General features: G+C 61.2%; 1 protein-coding gene across 3 annotated transcripts in view; it reads right to left on the bottom strand.

Moving 5' to 3' along the window:
* Window positions 1–1,137: 1,137 nt before the first annotated feature.
* Window positions 1,138–18,795, bottom strand: part of SCUBE1 (signal peptide, CUB domain and EGF like domain containing 1) — a gene marked incomplete at its 5' end in the record, with an annotated part of 129,984 nt that continues 112,326 nt past the window's right edge. For all 3 annotated transcript variants that reach the window (XM_081249522.1, XM_081249523.1, XM_081249524.1), the window contains 12 exons: window positions 1,138–1,300; window positions 3,463–3,542; window positions 3,928–4,080; window positions 5,641–5,838; window positions 7,424–7,585; window positions 9,461–9,628; window positions 10,974–11,135; window positions 14,211–14,414; window positions 15,654–15,791; window positions 16,564–16,680; window positions 17,670–17,774; window positions 18,137–18,256. In XM_081249522.1, coding sequence (XP_081105648.1) covers window positions 1,148–1,300; window positions 3,463–3,542; window positions 3,928–4,080; window positions 5,641–5,838; window positions 7,424–7,585; window positions 9,461–9,628; window positions 10,974–11,135; window positions 14,211–14,414; window positions 15,654–15,791; window positions 16,564–16,680; window positions 17,670–17,774; window positions 18,137–18,256 — 1,760 coding nt within the window. In that variant the 3' untranslated portion in view covers window positions 1,138–1,147. The remainder of the gene's footprint in view (window positions 1,301–3,462; window positions 3,543–3,927; window positions 4,081–5,640; window positions 5,839–7,423; window positions 7,586–9,460; window positions 9,629–10,973; window positions 11,136–14,210; window positions 14,415–15,653; window positions 15,792–16,563; window positions 16,681–17,669; window positions 17,775–18,136; window positions 18,257–18,795) is intronic.

Here is an 18,795-nt window from a genome sequence, read left to right as displayed (position 1 = left end):
GTGCTCAGCACAGCCTGTGCTCACAGGGGCAAAGCCTTGCCTTCTGGTGGCAAGCGTCCTCAGCTTGAACTCCACGGTCATGGCCTCGGGTCAGACACAGGCCCCTTCTAAAGTTTACCACTGGGCCCTGTGACCCCAGGAAGGGGTCCGAAGGGACATTGCTTTCCACTGCATTCCATCGGAGGGTAGGTAACACGTTGGCAGAGCGTGGAGCCCAGTCCCCCAAGCGTGTGTACTCCACCGCGTGTCCAGGGCCGACCTGCCTCACCCCCGGTCTTGGAGGCTCCTGGCCTTCGTAAACAGACGTGGCAAGTGCTTGGAGGAGCAGTTTAATCAGTCAGGGAAGCCAGCAACAGCTGGGAGAAGACGGGGTGGCGATTAATATTTACAGTTGCTAAAGAGAATTCTCCTAAAGTACCCACAAATAGAAGTATATATAGCTTTATCTTTATATTCATATACACATAGTACTTAATTAGATGCTCTATCACGGGAAAGCAGAAATCTACAGTTTCCTCTCCCAGCACCTCTTTTCTGTCCCATCACAGAATCCTGAGAGCCCAACCGCACTCGCCCGTGTCCTGGGCCCACGGCCAGAGGAGCTGGCGGGTGCGGACGCCCTGCCGGCATCGACACTGGCTTATCACAGCCCCCAGACGAGCCTTCACCACCCCTGCTTCCACGGCCTGGCCTCCTGTCTTGGACTCTGCCTCTGAGAGCCCCCCTGAGACATGGCCACCATGCCCCTCTCCCCTGAAGCACCAGGCAGAGGGCACGTGCAACCTCCAAAGGTCAGCTCTGCCCGGGACCCGCCTGGGTGGTGGCCGAGCGTCCTGGTCCGGGTGGCGTCCGCTGGTGCCAGCTCAGGAGAGGGCGCTATTGGTGTCCTGGAAGGAGCAAGAAAGGCTGCCTTAAGCAATGTTTTCCCACGGGGGCGGCATCAGAGGAATGCAGCTGGGCTGGGGTCTCTGCCTGGATGTGGTCTCGCCCGCCACGGGCTGGTCAGCGATTCCTGAAGGGCAGACGCCACGGCGATTCCCAAGGCAGCGTGGAGGCCCACGGAGCCGCCTTTAGCTTCGACTGTGGAGGGGAGGAGCTCTCTCCTCCCCGGGTAGCCGGCACCCCAAGCAGGGCAGCTGCACCAGTGTTATTTGTAGGGTCGCAGGAACCGGGACACCTTGGAGCGCAGCAGTTTGATGAAGGACCGCGGGAACATCTCCTTGGACTCCTGGGCCGTGTACTTGAAGTAGTTCTGGGGATGTGCCAACACGTCGAAGAGGGCCTTGATCAGCTTCTTGTCCTGCAAGACACGGTGAGGCCAGGGTGAGGGGCCTGGGGCCAGGCTGGAGGGCCCTGGCCACTCGCCTCTGCGATGCCTGGCGCCCTGGCGGGGCCTGAGGGTGTCTGCAGGGATGGGGGAAGGGGGAAGAGGCTGGGCTGGCTGGTGTGTTTCAGGATCCTACAGGCTCTTTGCCACGAATAGTTTTTCGGTTTTAATAGCCTAATTGGTTTTTTAATAGTCTATTCGTTTTAACTCTTGGAGTTCCAGTCACATTTTATCTTAAAACGGTGCGATGCAAAAACACATCAGCCAACCCCCCCAGGTTGAAAACCAGAGCACACGGAGTAGAGAGCAAGGCTTTGGAGGCCAATGGGCCGGACTGGAAACCACAGCTGCACCATCTCCTCCCTAGTGCCTTAGCCCTGGGAAAATGACCCTGCTGCTCTGAACTTGAATTATTCATCTGAATGACAGGGTGACGAGCCCTCCTCTCAGGGCTGGGCGGAAGAGGAAGTGCAGTCCTGAGAGCCAGGAGCCTGGCTCAGGGGTGCTCGGCACAGGTGTGCCGTGAGGGTCCAGGCGGCCCACACTCAGGCGCCGTCCCTCACCAGCTGGGCACCCTCTCAGAGCCCAGGGTCATCATCTGTAAAGTGGGGCGATGCCACCCTGGAGGAGAACCTCCAGTGACCGGCAGCCACACACTGCGTGCTTCCTGCCCCATGAGCTCATCGTCTCAAGCGGCCGTCTTGGGGTGTGACTCGTCCCGGCATGTGCGAGCGGGCACACACACGCGCACACACACACACACACCCTTTCCCACGTGTACACATGCACCCATGCCCTTGGAGACACAGGTGGAGTTCCTCCCATGTGCTGGGCGCAGTGCCAGGTGCTGGGGACAGGGTGCTGAGGGGGAAGCCCTGTAGTTCCTTCCCCATGGCGGGGGGACGGGGGCCAAATAATCACAGGACAAACCTAAACCGCAGGCCTGACGGCCAAGAAGGGGGGCCACCTGGGGCCCTCAGAGTGCAACCTGGCTAGGGAGGCCCAGAGGATGGGACGCCTGAGCTGAGAACAGCAGGACGGGAGGACGTCCACCGAGGAGAGAATGGGGCTAGCGTTCCTGGGAGGCCGTGGCCAGTGACGTGGGGAGTGGAGGCCTGAGAGCCGCCGCAGAGGCAGGTGGTAGCTGTGCCAGGCTGGGCCTCGCTGGCCAAGGCTTGGTCCTAAGAGATGGGAACACTTCTAGCTCTGAAAAGATGCTGCCAGCTGCAGGGTGGAGCTGAGGGCAGAGGGCCGGGGCAAGGATGAGAGGGTCAGGCACCGTCAACAGGACAGAGTCAGGACGACCCTCTGGTTCCCACTGAACAGACAGGTACCTGAGGAGGGCGACGAGGGGATTCGTGCCCCGAGACCCCCAGGTCTCATCCAGGTAGGGCAGCAGGGGGCAAACCTCTTGGTTTACAAACTGCCTACTGTATGTAGGAGTGCTCCAGGCCTGGGCTCGGAGACTCTGTGAGCCATCCCAGTTTCTCAGACGCGAGGCGGGGCTCAGACAGCTTGCCTGGGGCCGCCCAGCTGGGAGGTGGCAGCTGGAGCAGAAGTTAGCGAGGCACTGGCCGGGCCCGCTCTTGCCCTCCACGCCACCCTCGGCTCCCAGGCTCGGGGTGCTGTCTGCCCAGGGCTGGGCCGGGGCCCGACCACCAGAGCCCAAGCAGATCCCTGAGTCTGGCTCCTCACGGTGACAACCTGGGCCCTGACCCGGCCTGTGCCCGCCGTGTGACGGCCACAGCCCCCGGATGACTAGGTGGCTCTACTTCTCAGGACGTGGGTGGGATGAGGAGAGAGTCAGTCCCAAAGGCAGCGGAGGATTCTCCTGATTTTAAGAGACCATGCTGTCGAGCTCTCCCCATTTCACAGATGAGGAAAGTGAGGCCGAGAGTTCATAAGGAACCTGCCCACCGGCACCTCAGCAGGTCCTGGGCTAGAAGGACAGATGCACTGGACCAGCCCTGCCCCTGGCCTCCTGCTCCCATCACCTTCTCTTCTCCTGTTATCACTCTTCTCTCCTCTCTTCTGTGCAGGGCTGGGGTCGGGGCTGGGGGCAGGGATGGCCCTGGATCGTCACAGGCCACTATCCCAGGATTATATGATCCCTTCCCATAGGGAAGCTCACTCACTTTCAAAATTTCCTGGTGATTCTCTGAGGCGTAGAGCCGTCCATCGCGGACGATATCTTCTATTAACTGCTGGTAGTCCTCTGTGAAGCCCGCCGGTGGGGAAGGGAGGAAGGTGAGGGTAGAGGCTGAAGGTGACAGTCCCTCCTGCCTCCTGCTCCAGTCAGCCTCAGCCCTCCCCCAGGGCTTCAGACTGCGTGCCTTTGTCTCCTCCACCCACACTGGTCTCCTCCAGGTTTGACTAGTTAGAAAACCCCTATACAGCCCTCAAAACCCTGCTTGGGTAGCACCTCCCTCTGAGGCCCGCAGACACCACTAATAACTCCCTCATCTGCACCACCCTGTCCCCCTTATGGGCCTGTCTGGACCCCACAGTCCCCCAAGGCTGGAGCTCCCTGAGGCCGGGGAGGTATGATTTGTTTCTGTGTCCCCAGGGCCAACCTGGGTGCGCACTGGGGCCACACTCACCGTCGTAGGTGACATAAGGTACTTGGAACCCTTTGCCGCTGTTGCCTTCGTTGGATTTGAACTGGATCCAGAGCTTCCTGGAGCGGGAGGTGAAGGCGATGGGCCTCTCGTAGGTCTGGCAGGTCTCATAGGTGGTGATAGAGGTGGGTGAGGCTGCGGGCGGGGCAGGGGGAAGAGGCACGTCATGGTTGAGCTGCCCCAGATCCACAGCTCCTCACCCGGTCCCTGACCTCCTGCCACAGGCCTCTGGCCTCCCCAGTCAGTCAGTCATCCAGCACCCACAGCACCCAGTCCCCAAACACTCCAGCTCTCCAGTCCCCGCACTTGTTCCCTCGGCCCCAAACGCCCTTCCCGACCCTCAGCCCCAGTTCCTACTTGTCCCTCTGAGACAAGTTTCTGTGCCTCCTCCTCCAGGAAGCCTCCCTGACTGCTCCACCCCCACCCTACTCTGTTTCCTCTCTGCTCTGTGAACACTGTAGTACAGCCCCTCTCTATAGGGTTGTCACTGTCTCCCTGCCAACTGCTCCTCAAGGACAGGGCTCACGCCTGCACCCAGCACAGAGCCGGGGCTGGGGTGGAGGGTCAGTCTCCTCTCCCGGTGAGCAGATGAACAAGGGTGAGCCTGCTGACCCCTGGGGTGCCTGGGGCTGGCCAAAGGGTGCCCCACTTCCTCACTGCTCCCTGGGGGAGCTTTCCTGAGGTGTCCTCGAGGTGGGAGAGGCTGGCCTCCCTAGAGCTCAGCTCTGTGGACAGACAGTGGAGGGGAAGATGCTGTGGACTAGGGAGGCTGGTGACGGGAATGGGCAGGGGATGGTCCCGGGCTGGGCTCTGACTGGCTGTAGGACGCTGGCCGGGTACCTTGCCCTTCCTGGCCTCCCAGGCCTCCCATTCACACACTGGGGGCCATTTCCTGCTCATCAGCTACACTGAGTGGGTGGTGCAGGCACCTGGTAACAATGCAGCACACAGTGGACAAGGCCCTCCCCCCTCCCCCATCCCCCCACTCTCCTGCTCCTCTGGCCGGTCTCTGTGTATCAGACACATCCCAGGCCCCGGTGGGCAGCCACGTTTTTGTGTCTGTCTTTTCCCCCTCCTTCTTCCCTAACATTGACCTGGAAGCTTGCTCCCTGGGGGCACTGCGGCCTTACCATAGCAGCGAGGTCCCCAGCCGAGGCACAGGCCATAAGGGGTTCTACCCAGTCCCTGGGGGGTCTCAGGGCTCACCACCTTTCTTGCTGCCGTGGCCATTTGGGCACGTGCTCGTGCCCACCCACTGCTGAGGGGCTGGCCCCTCGCCCAAAGTCTCACCCGGAGCCCCCATGGGGCTGGTGAGCTGGGAGGCTGCAGCTCACAGAGCGGGGGAGCGGACCCTGGGGCACCCTGTGTGAGTGCACAGGCTGGCCCTTCACCACCCCTCCAAGCACAGAGGGGGGAAGAGGCCCTGTGGGGCAGGGGGTGCTCCTGGGGGCTCACCCTGGGCCGTGTGGCAGGATGCGGGAGAAATGGGATGAGAGACTGGCTTGTGGTCAGCATCGAGACCAGACCTGACCAGGTCCTGATTCCCACACTTAGGACACACCCTAAGCTCTCCGGACCTTTCCATACAGCTCTGGAAAGCCCAGCCCCTGGAGTTGGAGGTGAGTGCCCTGCAGAGCTGTGCCACGGGGGAGGGGTGGGCGTGTGGTTGAGGCAACCCCCCTGGACGGCACGTACCGCTCTTCCTCATGACCAGGACGTCGCCACACCCGTCCTCGATGGGCAGGAAGATCTCGGGGACCACGATGAGGATCCTGCGCTTGGGGGGTGGCGAGATGTGCCACACGCACTCAGCATTGGCTGGGTAGTCGCCAGGGTAGTTGGGGGACTCGATGTAGCCCGTGTAGTCGCCAAGCTCGCCGCCGCAGTGCTGGTCTGTGGGCACCACGGCCCATGCCCTGGTCAGGCCCGGCTGGCCCTCAGCAGCCTTGGCGGCCCAGGGCAGGGCTGGTAGGTGCTCCGCCCCCTCCTGGGCCCCCCTCTACCCGGTCCTCCCCGCCAGCAGGCCAGGCTCCAGGCCGGTTTTCCCTCGGGGACCCCTCAGCGGGGGGCAGGTCCCCGTTCCGTGTTGGTTCTCGGAGGCCCAGCCCCGGGTGCCTCCTTCCTGGGCTGCCTCACCTGAACCTCACCTGCCTCCTGCCTGGAGCTGCTCACCCCCCCGGCAGGCGCGTCCATGCCCCTGCAGCTGCCAGCTCCCCGCCAGCCCGTGCTGTCCTCCGTGTCTCAGCCAAGGCCAAGTGTGCCCCAACGTCCCCTTTCTCTCCACTCACTTGTCTGTGCATCCCTTTGCTCAACATCCCCTGAGTGCCCCCCAGGTGCCAGGTGTGGCCCTCCCCAGGGAGCAGGCAGGCTCAAGGACCAGCAAGAGACATGCTTCCCTACCTTTTCAAGTTTAGCTAAACCGTGCATCCTCAAAGAGGCCAAATGTGACTTTTTTTTATGAGCTAAACGGTTCCTAGCTTAATTGCATAAAGGAAGTTATGCAAAGAAAATTGAGTGTAAATACTAAATATACATAATTTTCTCACACATTTTCATTTAAAGATCTCCTCACATCAAAATTTCTGGGAAACATTTCATTTTCACCTTATCATTCCAGAAGCTTCCCTCCCAATTCCCCCACTTTTCCTCATTAGGACGTTTAAACACTTAAAACCCTGCCTATGCTGAGCTGTCGCAGGAGGCCGTGAGCCCAGCCGGGGCAGCCTGGGCAGAGGGGATGGAGTCCACGTCGAGGATTAAATCTCCTTCACGGGCCACTAGGCTGTTCCAAACATGACCAGCAGCCCAGGAAAGGGGTCACTGGCTGGAAATTGATTAGGGAAAGGGTAAAATACCAGAACACATGCCCTAAAGGGCTCTGAAAAGTGAATTAGAAATACCTAAAGACAGCATCCTGTGGGTTAGGCCCCGATGACTTGCTGGTGAGGGGCTCAGAGACGATCTGTTTCCCAGATTGTCTTACGCTGCCACATTTCTTTGGGCTAAAACGGAGCTTCCTACAGACACAGGGCGGCCGTCTGGTCTCCCTCTTCCGCCTGCACCCTTGGTACACCCTGAGCATCCTGTGCCTTCAGAGCTGCAGGGTCTGGTGCGGGCAGCTGCCCCACAAGCCTCCTTGGCACGGGCCCTGACTTTTCCCTCCGCAGACCCAGACCCTGGAGTGGGACCTGGCCCGGCACTGAGGCACAGGTGAGCCACGGGGACCGACGAACGACGGCGCGATCAGGTCGCTCCGTGGAGCGCAGGGGGGCCGGCCAAGCTGGTTGCACCCTCCACACCACAGGGTGTCCCACCGAGTGCCTGTGTGGAGGTGACGGGCCAGGGAGGAGTCACCGGCCTCCTGGTCCGTGTCACCGTGGACACGACCTGAGGTCAGGGCTCACCCTGCCCTCACAACCTGCCCCCAGTCCCCTCCCGGCACCCGCGGCTCCTTGGCCGTGGGAAAAGCAGCACCTACTTTTGCAGTGTGTGACGTTGGTGGAGCCGTCGAAGTCTGTGCTGGTGTTGCCCGGACAGGTGATGCAGTGGTTCTGGCCAAACTCGGGCTGGTAGGTGCCGACAGGGCAGCGGATGCAGCGGTGGGTGGTGGTATTGTAGTGGTGGCCGGGGGAGCAGTGCACTGTGGTTGGGGGGGACCAGTGGGAAAGGGCAGGCGGCATTCTCCCCGGGGCTCCCTGCCCTTGAGGGCTGACTCAGCACAGAGTTCAAGGCCCCTCCCCATTGCCCGGTAACCTTCCACCACCCACGCCCAGTCCCTGAGTGGCCGACCCCTCTGCTCCCTGCCCCTGCCCACAACAGTGCAGGGTGTGCTGTGGACCATGGGTTCTGAGCAGCGAGCCAGGCAGACCGAGCCCTGCCCCGAGGCCAACATTGTACTCTGGCTGCGTGGGAGTGAGATGCCGTAGGGCCGGCTGTGGAGGGAGGAGAGGGAGGGCGGCACTGAGGGGACCGGAGTGGAGACCCGAGGAGTGCGGAGCTGGCCCGGAGGTGGGCCGTGTCTGTGCCAGCTGTGGCCGGAGCAGAGGTCAGGGGCCACGGTGAGGACTGGGCTTCCCTCTGAGCGAGGAAGGCCACCTGGAGCTGCCCCGTGTCCCCGGCTGCTGCACTGGGAGTGGGCTCTGGGGGAGGGGGGGCGTGGAGGCCCAGGCAGGACAGGCCAGGGCCATCGGGGAGGGGTGGCGGTGGCCTGGGTCGGGGTCACTCTGCGTTTGTTTATTTTTTATTTTATTTTTGGCCGTGCTGCGCGGCATGCAGGGTCTTAGTTCCCCGACCAGGGATCGAACCCGTGCTCCCTGCAGTGGAAGTGCGGAGTCTTAACCACTGGACTGCCAGGGAAGGCCCAGTCGGGCTGTTTAGAAGCTAGAGCTGCAGGGGCTGCAGACAGACTGGGTGTGAGGTGAGGGGGAAAGAGCACTCAGAGTGACGCCAAGGTCCCCTTGAGCACCTGGCAGGAAGAGCCACCGTGCGCTGGCGGGGAGCCTGGACCTGTGGAATCTGAGATGCTTGTTAGATACGATGTGGAGCTGTGGCCCGGCGGGAGGGCAGAGTCCAGTTCAGGGGAGAGGCTGGACGGGAAACAGAAGCTGGGGGCACCCGTGCAGAGATGCTACTTAAGGCGAGCAGTTGAGTTTATCCAGACTCAAGAGCAGCGCGTGCAAGGGGCCTGGGACGTCCCAGCACTCGGGGGCGGGGCTGGGGGAGGCTGAGCGGGGCCTGGGGCCCAGGCCGAGGAGCAGCAGGAAGAGCGCCCCAAGGGGGCCACGGCCCAGTCTCAGGAGACACAGACAGAACTGACTTGGGCTCCAGCAACTCAGGGACCCTGTGGGCCGTCTTGATGGGAGCAAACGCTGGGGGGGCGTAGTGCGGTGACAGTCGGACTGGCTGGCGGGGATTCAGAGAGAATGAGAGGAGAGGAAGTGGAGTCCAGACACTCCTTCTGGGAGGCTAACGGTAAAGGGGGGAAAACCTGGCAGGAGCCAGGGGGAGGTGGGGCTGGAGAGCTGGGGAAGATTCAGAGTCTGTATGTCGGGCCATCAGAAGGTGGGGAGGACTGTCCCTCCGTGGAGAGTCGAGCCTCAGGCGGCGGTGGAGCTTCGGTGGTGTGGAGGGGAGGAGGGGCGGCACTGCAGGGCCCTGGCAGCCCTGAAGACCTTGACCTCTGACCTCGCCCCACTGCCCCTCCTCACCTTCCTCCCCTCCCAACCTTCCTCCCGGTGCAGCTCAAAGCCTCCCCAGTGTCTTGAGGAGCTGGGGGATGGGGGCTCAAAGCTCCAGGCTGGAGCCTCAGTGCCTGCCTGGCTCTCTCATCCGAGCCGAGGCAGGCATGTGCTGGACACCCCCCGTCCCTGTCCTCGTGTGCAGCACAGAGCTCGTCACCAGTGTCCACTGCTTGAGGCTCCAGCCTCCTCTGACCTTGGAGGTTTGCCAGGGCAGGAAATGAGGGGCATCCAGGGAAACGGACCCTGAGCGGAGGGGTGACTGGGGGAGTCCTCACCTTTGGCCTCACAGTCTTGGAAGGCGGCTGTGCCCTCGTGCTTGGTGAGCAGTCCCCCTCCGCAGGGGAAGCAGCCCGTGCGCCCAGGCTCAGGCTGGTACATGCCCACGGGGCAGGCCTGGCAGGGCCTGAAGCCGTCGGTGGAGAAGAAGCCTGGAGAGCACTGGCCTGCGAGTCAGAGGTCACGGCTCAGGCTGGGGGGCGGGGCGCCTCGGTCCAGGCCCGGCGCTCAGCTCAGCCCTCACCTGTCCTGGGAAAGGCACCAAGGCGGGGGGTCGAGGGGGAGGAGGGCACTGTGTGGTCTTGGTCAGGCCTGGCTTTTCTCCTCCCACCAGCTAGAAGGGCTGTGTGTTGAGAAGTGGCCTCGCTCTGGAGCTGAGAAGTGTGGACACCACATGTGGAGGTGGGAGGTCGTGGAGGCCATTTATTTAGGGGGCTCTGCCCAGGGGGCGGGCCACACTGTCTTCACATGAGGACCTGGGGCTCTTAAGCTCCAGGCTGATGCTGCCTTGTCTATCTGCCTGGCTGGGCCTGAGCAGAGGGAGGGGGTTCTGTGAGGTCCCTAGGGCACAGCTGGGACAAAGGGAGGAGACAACACATTCTAGCAAGAAGTCAGGATGTAGAGGGTATTCCGGCGCTGAGTGAGGCATGGGTTTAGTGCCTTCTCAGCCCCGAACATGGAATTCTCTGCTCCCCCAGTGGCCTCTCTGTGCTCTCTGACAGGTACTACCTCCCCTGGGGCACAGACCACACTCCTGGAGGGGGCAGGGGCCAGAGGGCAGCGGGCCAGCCTGCAGGGGCTCAGGGACGGGCTCTGATCTCTTCTGTCCCCCAGAGAAGGCTGGAGGTCTCTGCCACCCTAAGGGTCCCACTCACCAGCACACCTTTCCCCATCCGTTCTCTTGGGTGAGCCTCACAATGGCCCGGGAAGGGAGGCTGATGGGGGGAAGGCTACAAGCCCATTTCACAGATGAGGTTAAGTGGGGGTAGTAAATGGAAAAGCTCTTTGCAAACCAAATTGTGCTTGGTAAGTTGAAAAAGGGCTCTCCAAACCATCCAAAAGGCCAACTGTAAAGTTCTTTGTGTAGAGCACAGTTCTTCCCCAAGTATCTGGCTGCACGCCACAAAGCATTTCGACAATGATGGGTGCCCCATGAGGTGTCACGTGTTTGGTCAACTATAAAGCACTATGTACCTCCGCTATAAGCTGACCTGTAAATGAGCAAGTGGTAAGCTGTAAAGTCCTTTCCAACCTGCATGGTGCAGTTTTAAATGGCACCAAGTGCAGCCCAGCGCCTGCTCACCACCGTGCACTCTGGCACATGCACCGTGGGTCTGCAACGCACTTTGTAAGTGCAGCTGTGCGGAAGTCCTGACAGGCTCTGGAAATGGCAAAGAGCTTTACAAAAGACCACGAGGCACCCGGGCCTTTGCCTTGGGAACCTCGGTGGAGACAGGAGGTGCCCTGTTCCCCCACCCCCAGCTCCTCTTTTCAGGGAGGGCCCCTACTCGCCTCCACACTCGGATACGTTGCGGGCACCAGCCAGGCCGAGCCCGTCGCTGCTGGGGCACGGCGTGCAGCTGAGCTGGCCGTTCCCGTCCTGGTAGGTCCCCGACGTGCATGGCACACACTGGCCTGGCTCTCCGCTGAAGTAGGTGCCAGGCCCACAGGCCACTGCGGAGGCAACGTGGAGAGACTGCTGGGGGCAGAGGTGGGGAGCAGTGGCCAGGCGGTCTGGCCGTCTGTCTGCTGGTGCCTCAAGCCCAGGCCCTGCCCTTCCACATAGGGCCCAGCTCTCGCCCCTGTGGCTCCAGGGGCACAGAGGGGCCCAGACCCATCCCAGGAGAGCAGGGGGTAGGAGCCAGGCAGTGGTCATCTGTGAAGACCCTGTCCTGGTCTCATGCGCCTTCCCAGCTGCTGCCACTCAGGGTCCCCTGCAGACCCCTTGCCTCAGCCCTCTTGTAAGTGTCTCTGCAGGGACTGTCGTCCCCTTTCTGCTCCACATGCTGCCCTCCAGCCCTGGGCCCTCGGCCTGTGTACCAACGGCCTCCTAGATGCCCCACAGTCAACTTCATCCAAACCAAGCTCCCCTGCCGGCTCCCCTTTCCTTCCCCGTGTGGCGGAGCTGGCACCTGAGGACGTGGGGCTCAGGTGCAGAGGGGCTGTGGGAGTGACAGGGCCCTGGGGGCTGAGGATACAGAGATGCCGGGCTGAGGAGAGCCAGTGTGGTTGGCTGCATTGGCCACATAAGCAAACTGATGAGTGAGTAAGGGAACTGATGGAGAAAATAAGTGAAGGAGAAAGGGAGCTGAATGCCTCATGGGATAAGATATTTAGAAACATGGAAAAATAACATGCAAAAAAAAAGTTAGAAAGAATACTGAGGTACTGAATTGGAGGTATTGGTATGAACTCATGGTTTTATAAAACACACACACACACACACACACACACACGCAGAGCTCCAGGAATAGCATAGGTACATAGGTCTCCATGTAAAATACGCATACCTATACTTTCTAGTTCTGTCCAATGAGCGGGCCTAGAAGCAGTGACACGCCAGTAGCAATGAGTACCTCAGCTTTCGCTTTCTACACACTCTCCTCCTCTAAAAGGAACAGGGGTCCTTGGAGATTTGGCTGATTCCAAGGCAGGGAAAGCACAAGCTGAGTCTGAAACATCTTTAGTGCCGGACAGTAAGAGAATGCTCGGTGAGTGATGGAGCCATGTCAAAAGGACACAGGGGTCAAGCTGATGGGGCGGCCACTGGCTGAAGCGGGGACGATCTGAGCACCGAACTAAGTCATGTTAGGAGTGGATTACAAGCCAGGGAGGAATCTGTGAGTCCACACTGACATAAATGCATAGATATATAGATACATGCCAACATGTGGGAGAAGGGAAAGCTCTCTCTTACACTAGAATGCTAATAAATGTAGGAAGGATGATAGAAATAGAGAACACGGCTTGGCAACAATTGTAGAAGTGGCTCATTTGGTGGCTGTCAGCGAGTGGATGGCAGTTTGATGGGGAGCAGGGTGTTGGTGCAACTCCAATACGTCCCCATGAAATCCTAGAGGGAAAAGGGTGAATTAAGGTGGAGGAACCAGCGGCGGACCAGGGCAATACCCTGTGCCTCCTGAAGGGGGCGCTGAAGAGCAGACGTGGAGCGTGGTTTTCCTGCCAAGAACGCAGGCCCTGAGTCTGGTCACCAGGAAACACCAGATGCAGCTGAGGGTCACTTTACAGAACTTAGGGCCAGCCGGGGGCAGGACAGGAGAGGCAGGGGAAGAGCCAGGAACTGCTCCAGATGAAGGATTCTGGAGACAGGACCACTAAACACAACTCGGAGAGGAAAGGGATGCTGTCGGAAGAGTTGGTGAAATTTAGCGGGTGATGTAAAGGCGCACAAGCACGCCGCACGCCCGGGAAAGCATGACAGCGCGAATGCTGTAAGACATCCGCAGTGGGGGAATCTGCATGAAGAAAATACGGAAGTTCTTTGTTCTATCTGGCAGTGTTTCTGAAAGTTTGAAATGGTTTCAAAATGAGTGGTTAAAAATAAAAGAATGACTTCCCGAGTCCCTCCCCCTCCCCCCTTGCGGGGAGACGGCGCTGTGCCCGCTCCACCGCCCCTCCCCCCACTCCTAAATCCCACCTCCTCTCCAGCGGCTCCCAGCCTGTGTCTCTGGCCCAGGCTACACTCTGTGCTCCAGATTTGTGCCTCCAACCTAGTCAGCGCCTTCACCAGGACGACTCATGAGCGTCTCAGACTAACAAGGACAGCTGGGACACCCCCTCCGCCAGCCCCCTCCCCCAAGTTTCTCCCAGATCCGAAAACGATGCAGTCTCTGCCCAAGTGGCCAGAACCCTTGGAGTCGTCCTTGAAGCCTCCTTCTCCCTCGCCTCCCTCTCAAAGCGTGCTCTCAATTTCTCTCTTCCTTGCCCGCCTCTCCTGCTACCCCCTGGTTCCAGGTCTACCATCTCTGGCTAGGTCTCCGCTCCGCTGCTGCCCCCCACTTGGCCTTCCCACGGCAGAGGGCGAATGAGGCTGTTGCCGGCTCAGCGCGGGCCAGTGCTTCCCAGCGCGCCCAGGGCAGCACCGGGGCCAGCAAGCCCTCATCTGGCCTGTGGATACGCTCACCCGGTGGCTGCCTGCCTTCTCTCCCACGTAACCGTCAACCCCACTAGAACCAGGACTCAGTCAAGTTCACCTCTGAGCCACCGGGGGCTGTCTCTAAACCCGTCCCCTCTCGATGGGGGCCGGTCAGGTCCCCAGCCTCGTTCACTGGACCTGGCCGCCCTGCCCACGGCCCCTGCGGTGGCCTGGCCTTCCCTGCACCTGGCAGCACCGCCCCCGCCCCGCCGGGGGGCCCTCAGCCTCCCGGGCATCTTCGCTCTGCTCCTCCTCTGCCCTCAGTTCCCACATGCCTCTGCCGGGAAGGCTTCTCGAGCCACATGGACTGGTTCCATGCCCCTCACACCCCTCCCTGGGGCCTTTCTGTCCCGCCCCTCCTCAGGACCGCAGGCAGGGTCACACGTGTACTCGGTCCCGGCACCAGGGGAGCGCCCTTTAATGACAGCCGTCATGTCTAAGTGCTACGGAACTCCTCCCCGGCAGGCCTCCTTGTCTCCCTGTCCCGGCCCAACGTGTCTGTCTCCCGTGGGCTCTATATCTGGGCCCACACGGAAGGAAGGACAGAGAAAGTCCGCAGGGCGACACTGGAGTGGCTGAGGGCAGGGACTCACCGCATTTGCCGTCCTGCAGCACCTGGCCTGTGCCACACGTCCCCTGGCCCTCCAGGGCCTTGGCCGGCCGCTGGGCCACCTCGTACTCAGTGCCTGCGACCTGGACGGAGAAGTGCTGCCGGCTGACGGACTTGCGCAGAGTCTTGACGGCGGCCTGCAGGCTCTGCTCCACTCGCCTCCGCACGCACTCGGCCTCGCAGGTGTCTGCAGGGGCGGGCAAGACCCGAGCTTGCGACACCCCCGCCCCGCCGTCGCCAGCCGTCTCTCCGCCAGGCTGCCCAGCCAGGCGCTGCGCTGGGCCGCGCCTCTGCTCAGAGCCTTCCCGCGGCGGCCCCGGGCCGAGGCGCCCTTGCTGCGAATGTCTGACAGCAGGAGACTGAGGCTCCAGAAGACTGAGGCCCCGAGAGGTATGAGCCGCTCAAGGGCCCCGCAGCAGATCTGAGCAGAAGAAGCCCGGTCTCTGCCACTGCAACACATCCCCTGCCCAGGGCACAGCTCACTCATGGGGGCCCCGCCTGCTGCTCAAACACCCTTGAGGCTGCCACTGCACCCAAGACCACATCCAGCTCTGCCGCCTTGAATCCCAGGCCCCTCGTGGTCCAGCCCCTGCCCGCCTCGCTAGCTCTAACCCCCAGCATCCGACACTCACCGTGAACTCTGCCTTGCGGCCGCCCTGCCCTCCTCACTGCTTCCGGAACATGCCCTAGTCTCCCTGGCCTCTGGGCCTTTGCCTGTTCTGTTCACTCTGCCTGAGCGCCATCCCTGCCACCAGTTCCACTTGGTGAACTTTGTTTTCAAGTCCCGATTCAAATGGCACCTCTCTGGGGGAGATTCTGGGCCCCTCTCTAGGGGAGGGCCCTCGGTGCTGTGCCCTGTTCGTTCTCACGTGCCCGCCGTCCGGTGTCTCCCTTGGCTGGCCCTGCTGCCAGTGCGGGGACAAGGGTCTGTCCCCTCTTTCCACAGCGTCCAGGGCCAGGCACACACAGCACACACTTGTGACAGATCTCTGTTCCTCTGTCACAACTCAGCTCTCATCTACAGCCCAGAGGGAACTGCTGGTATGAAACACGAGCCAGCATCCCACAAGGCCCCTGCTGGAACCTGGGAAAGACAGGTCCTTGGCTCAACGGTCCCGGGGAGGCTGCAGTCATGGGCCCTTCCAGGCCCCGGTGAGGGCGTGGAGCAGTGGGGAGAGGCGTGTGGCTGTCACTGCAGGCCCCAGCCCTGCTCCTCTCGCGGCCCCGGGCCTCCTCTTCCACCCTGGGCTGGGCAGCTGCTCTGAGGGTCCGGCCCTGAGCCCTGCCAGTTCCCCCGCTTGCCTGGCTGGCCTCCACCTCTGGTAGCCGTGGCTTGGGTGGGAGCCTGGCTTCATGCCCAGCAGACCTCCCAGCCCACTGTCCTCGCTGAGGCCCTGAGCACCTCACGAGGGGACTCCTCACCCACCTGAGGCCTCTTCCATCTTTGTCTCAACCTCGAACTCTGCTGTGATGTGGGTCACCTCCTTGGATGGGGATTTGCGGCCACGGCGCCTCTTCTTGGAGGAGTCACACTTGAGGGTCACAAAGGTCACGTGGCAGTTTTCTGGACAAGGAAGGAGCCACTGTGGCGAAGGTGGCACGGTCCTACCTCACCCTGCACACAGACTGCTGGTGGCCAGGGTCCCACCCTGCCTAAGAGTCCATGTGCACACGGGGAAACTGAGGCTGGAGAAGGCCAGGTCTCAGGAGGGGCCGGGGGGGCTGAGCCAGGCCCTGCACCCAGCCCTCCCGAGGCCATCACACTGCTGCATGTGAGGCACTTCGTGCATTTTCCTTAGCAAAGCTGTGCAGCTCCAGCTCAGGGCCGCTCGGCCCAGGTTAGGCCTGCTGGGCACCGAGGTTTGTCAGATTTGAGGAGGAATCCTAAGGTGTTCGGGAATCTTCATGGAAACAGAGCTGGCATGCTTTCCTCCTGGTCCTTTTCCCCAGGCTCTCCCCGAGCCTGGAACACCCTTCTGGGTCACCCTCATTCTAGAGAGAGCCGCTGAGTGAGCCCAGGGTTCCTCCCGTTTGGACACGACCAGGCTGTGCAGAAAGCCCTTGCTCTGGGGGAGCTCATTTAACCCCGAGTGAGGCGGACCGGTGGACCCCAGGGATGCTTTTCCACTCAAATGCTGGCTTTCTTCCCCAGGGACACCACCACTCTCTATGGTCCACCAGGCGTGGCTCCTGGGGCTAAGGGACCACGGTGGTGAGGACGAAGAGAGGCCCCTACCCCTGGAAACCCAGTCCCGCTGGACCCTGGGCTCCCAGCCCCCAGGCCTGGGGACCTCCGCCCGCCCCCCGTGTGGGCGGTGCCAGGGCGGCCCACTCACCCAGCAGCAGATGCCTCAGGGCCTCCTTTGCTGGCTCCCGGCTTCGGGGCTGGAGGTGGCACTTGGCATCTCGAATCTTGAACCGGGCCTTCTGCCTGATGAGGGTGGCAGGGACACCTGGGGAAAGTCCAAATCCCCCCAGGTGGCGGCCTCTCCCTTGGGCAGGGAGGTGGTGGGGCCGGGGGCTGCGGAGGGAGTGCCTGAGCGTGAGGGGGCTGTCAGGGGGACAAACCCACCGGGAGCCGTGGGTGGGGACCTCTGCCGCTTTGTTTCTCTCCCTGAAAAAGGTGCAAGGGTGGGTGGACGGTGGGGTCATGCTCGCCCCAGGGGCCATCCAGCCAGCGGTCGGTGGAGGAGGAAGGGCAAGCCTCCTGCCTTTCTCCCCCATCACCAGAGCTACTTTATGCGGCTGGTGCTTTCAGGAAAAGGGGCAGCACGGACGAGAGAGGGAAGCAAGGAAGGGAAGGGGATTTGAAATGATACAGATGCCAGAGCCGCTGATTCCTTCCAAGAGCAAAGCAGACCCTTGGACCAAAGAATCCTATAGTCACAGAAGCTTAGGATTACATTGTGTATGTATTAAGCATATCACTGAATCCAGCATCCTGAATAGGAGAAGCTGCCGAAGCACAACCTCCTGCTGGCAGGGGATCTGGCTGTGTCCCAAAGTGCGTGGGAGTGTGCGTGACTCCAGTATTCCTGGGGGGTGGGGTGGGGCGGGTGGGTGGTCTCCCAGGGAAGCTCTGACTCTGGGAGTTTTTAGAACCTTGTGGCCGCAGCAGATGTGACTCCCTTCACTGAAATGGAATCTGAGATCCATAGACCCATAGCACTTTAGGGTCACTAAACCACTCTGGAACTGTGGCCCAGAGCCGGAAGGGCCCTTCCATGGTCCACTGCCCTTGGGCTGGGACTCAGCTTACAGCCTGCTTGCTTCTGGGTCCTGGCCCTGCTCTTAGCTCCCTGGCACACTGAGCCATACTGGGCAGGCGCCAGGCCAGGAGGCCTTCCCTGGGCCATGCCTCTCTGTCTGCCCCTGGCCTGGTGCTGGACGGAAAGTCAAGGGGTCCCGCAGGTGCGTGCGGTGTGGACAGGCCAGGGACTACCTGAGCAGCTGGGCCCGGTGCTGGAGCCGGTGCTGTTGCGTTTCTGTAGCATCTTGCCCTGGAGGCCCGGGACACCGCAGCTCAGGCTGTAGCTGTCGTCCGAGTCTGTAGAGAGGCCAGGGCTGAGATGGGCCTGGGTGCCCCCCCTTCCAGCACCCGCACATCCTGGGGGCCTCGGAGGGGTCACTGAATGCGATGAGGGTCAGGACTGACCCTCACGTCAGTCCGTTTCTGCTACACAACTACAGGCTAAGTGGCTGGGCAGGAATGCGTCCGCTGCACTTTTGAGAAGGACACTGCGGCCCCCCACAGAACCAGACAGCTGCCCAGGGTCACTCAGTGACCAGGGCTGGGGGTCCTCATTCCTAGGTTGGGCTCCCCTCCTGGAGAACAGCAGGGAGCAGAGGCTGGATCCCAGGGAAGGGAGCCCCGCCCCCCATCCCATCCTGGGGACAGCCTTGGGTTACCTGGCATGAAGAGTGTGTGGGCCAGGCAGGAAAGGGAGCAGCTTTCCACACCGCCCACCTTGCTGCAGGACAGCTGGGCCTGGGGTGAGGCCTTGGCCCGAGAAAGGCACTTGCCCGTCTCTGAGGAGAAGGAAGACACAAGAGAGGCTTGAGGGGCCAGGAGTGGCTTTCTGGAGCCGGCAGGGCCCCTGAGCATGGACCAAGAGGAACGCCCACCACACATCCGTCCCCTGGCCAGACCGTCTTGGTGGGAGGGGGCTGGGAGATAGCAGGGTCCACATCCGTTTGGACGTAGGGGGACGCTGGGCCCAGGGAGCGGTTTGCTCCCTTCTCCCTCCAACACCAGTCCGGGCTCTCTGTGAGAAGGTTCACTCCCTGAAGTCTCAGAAAATTCTCCTACACATGATTCAGATTACAGCCAATGGGAACCTTAATATACCTCTATTGTGTATGATCACAAAACAGAATCCCTGGGGCAAAGTTTCCACGGCATCAGCAGAATGACTGGAGGAGAGCCCAGGAAGAGTCCAGACTGTCTTCCCTGATTGCAAGAAATCTTTTTTTGTTTTTTTTTTGGTATCAACATGCAAAGGTTAGGCCAGGCTCTCAGGGGACAAACTCAACAACATGGGGAGCACCCGTGACCAAGGCTTGTCCTT

The sequence above is a fragment of the Mesoplodon bidens genome (genome assembly GCF_964165515.1).
Source record: "Mesoplodon bidens genome assembly, chromosome: 11".
Taxonomy (NCBI): domain Eukaryota; kingdom Metazoa; phylum Chordata; class Mammalia; order Artiodactyla; family Ziphiidae; genus Mesoplodon; species Mesoplodon bidens.
Note: the sequence above shows the minus strand (reverse complement) of the source record. Positions and strands in the feature narration are given on the sequence as shown.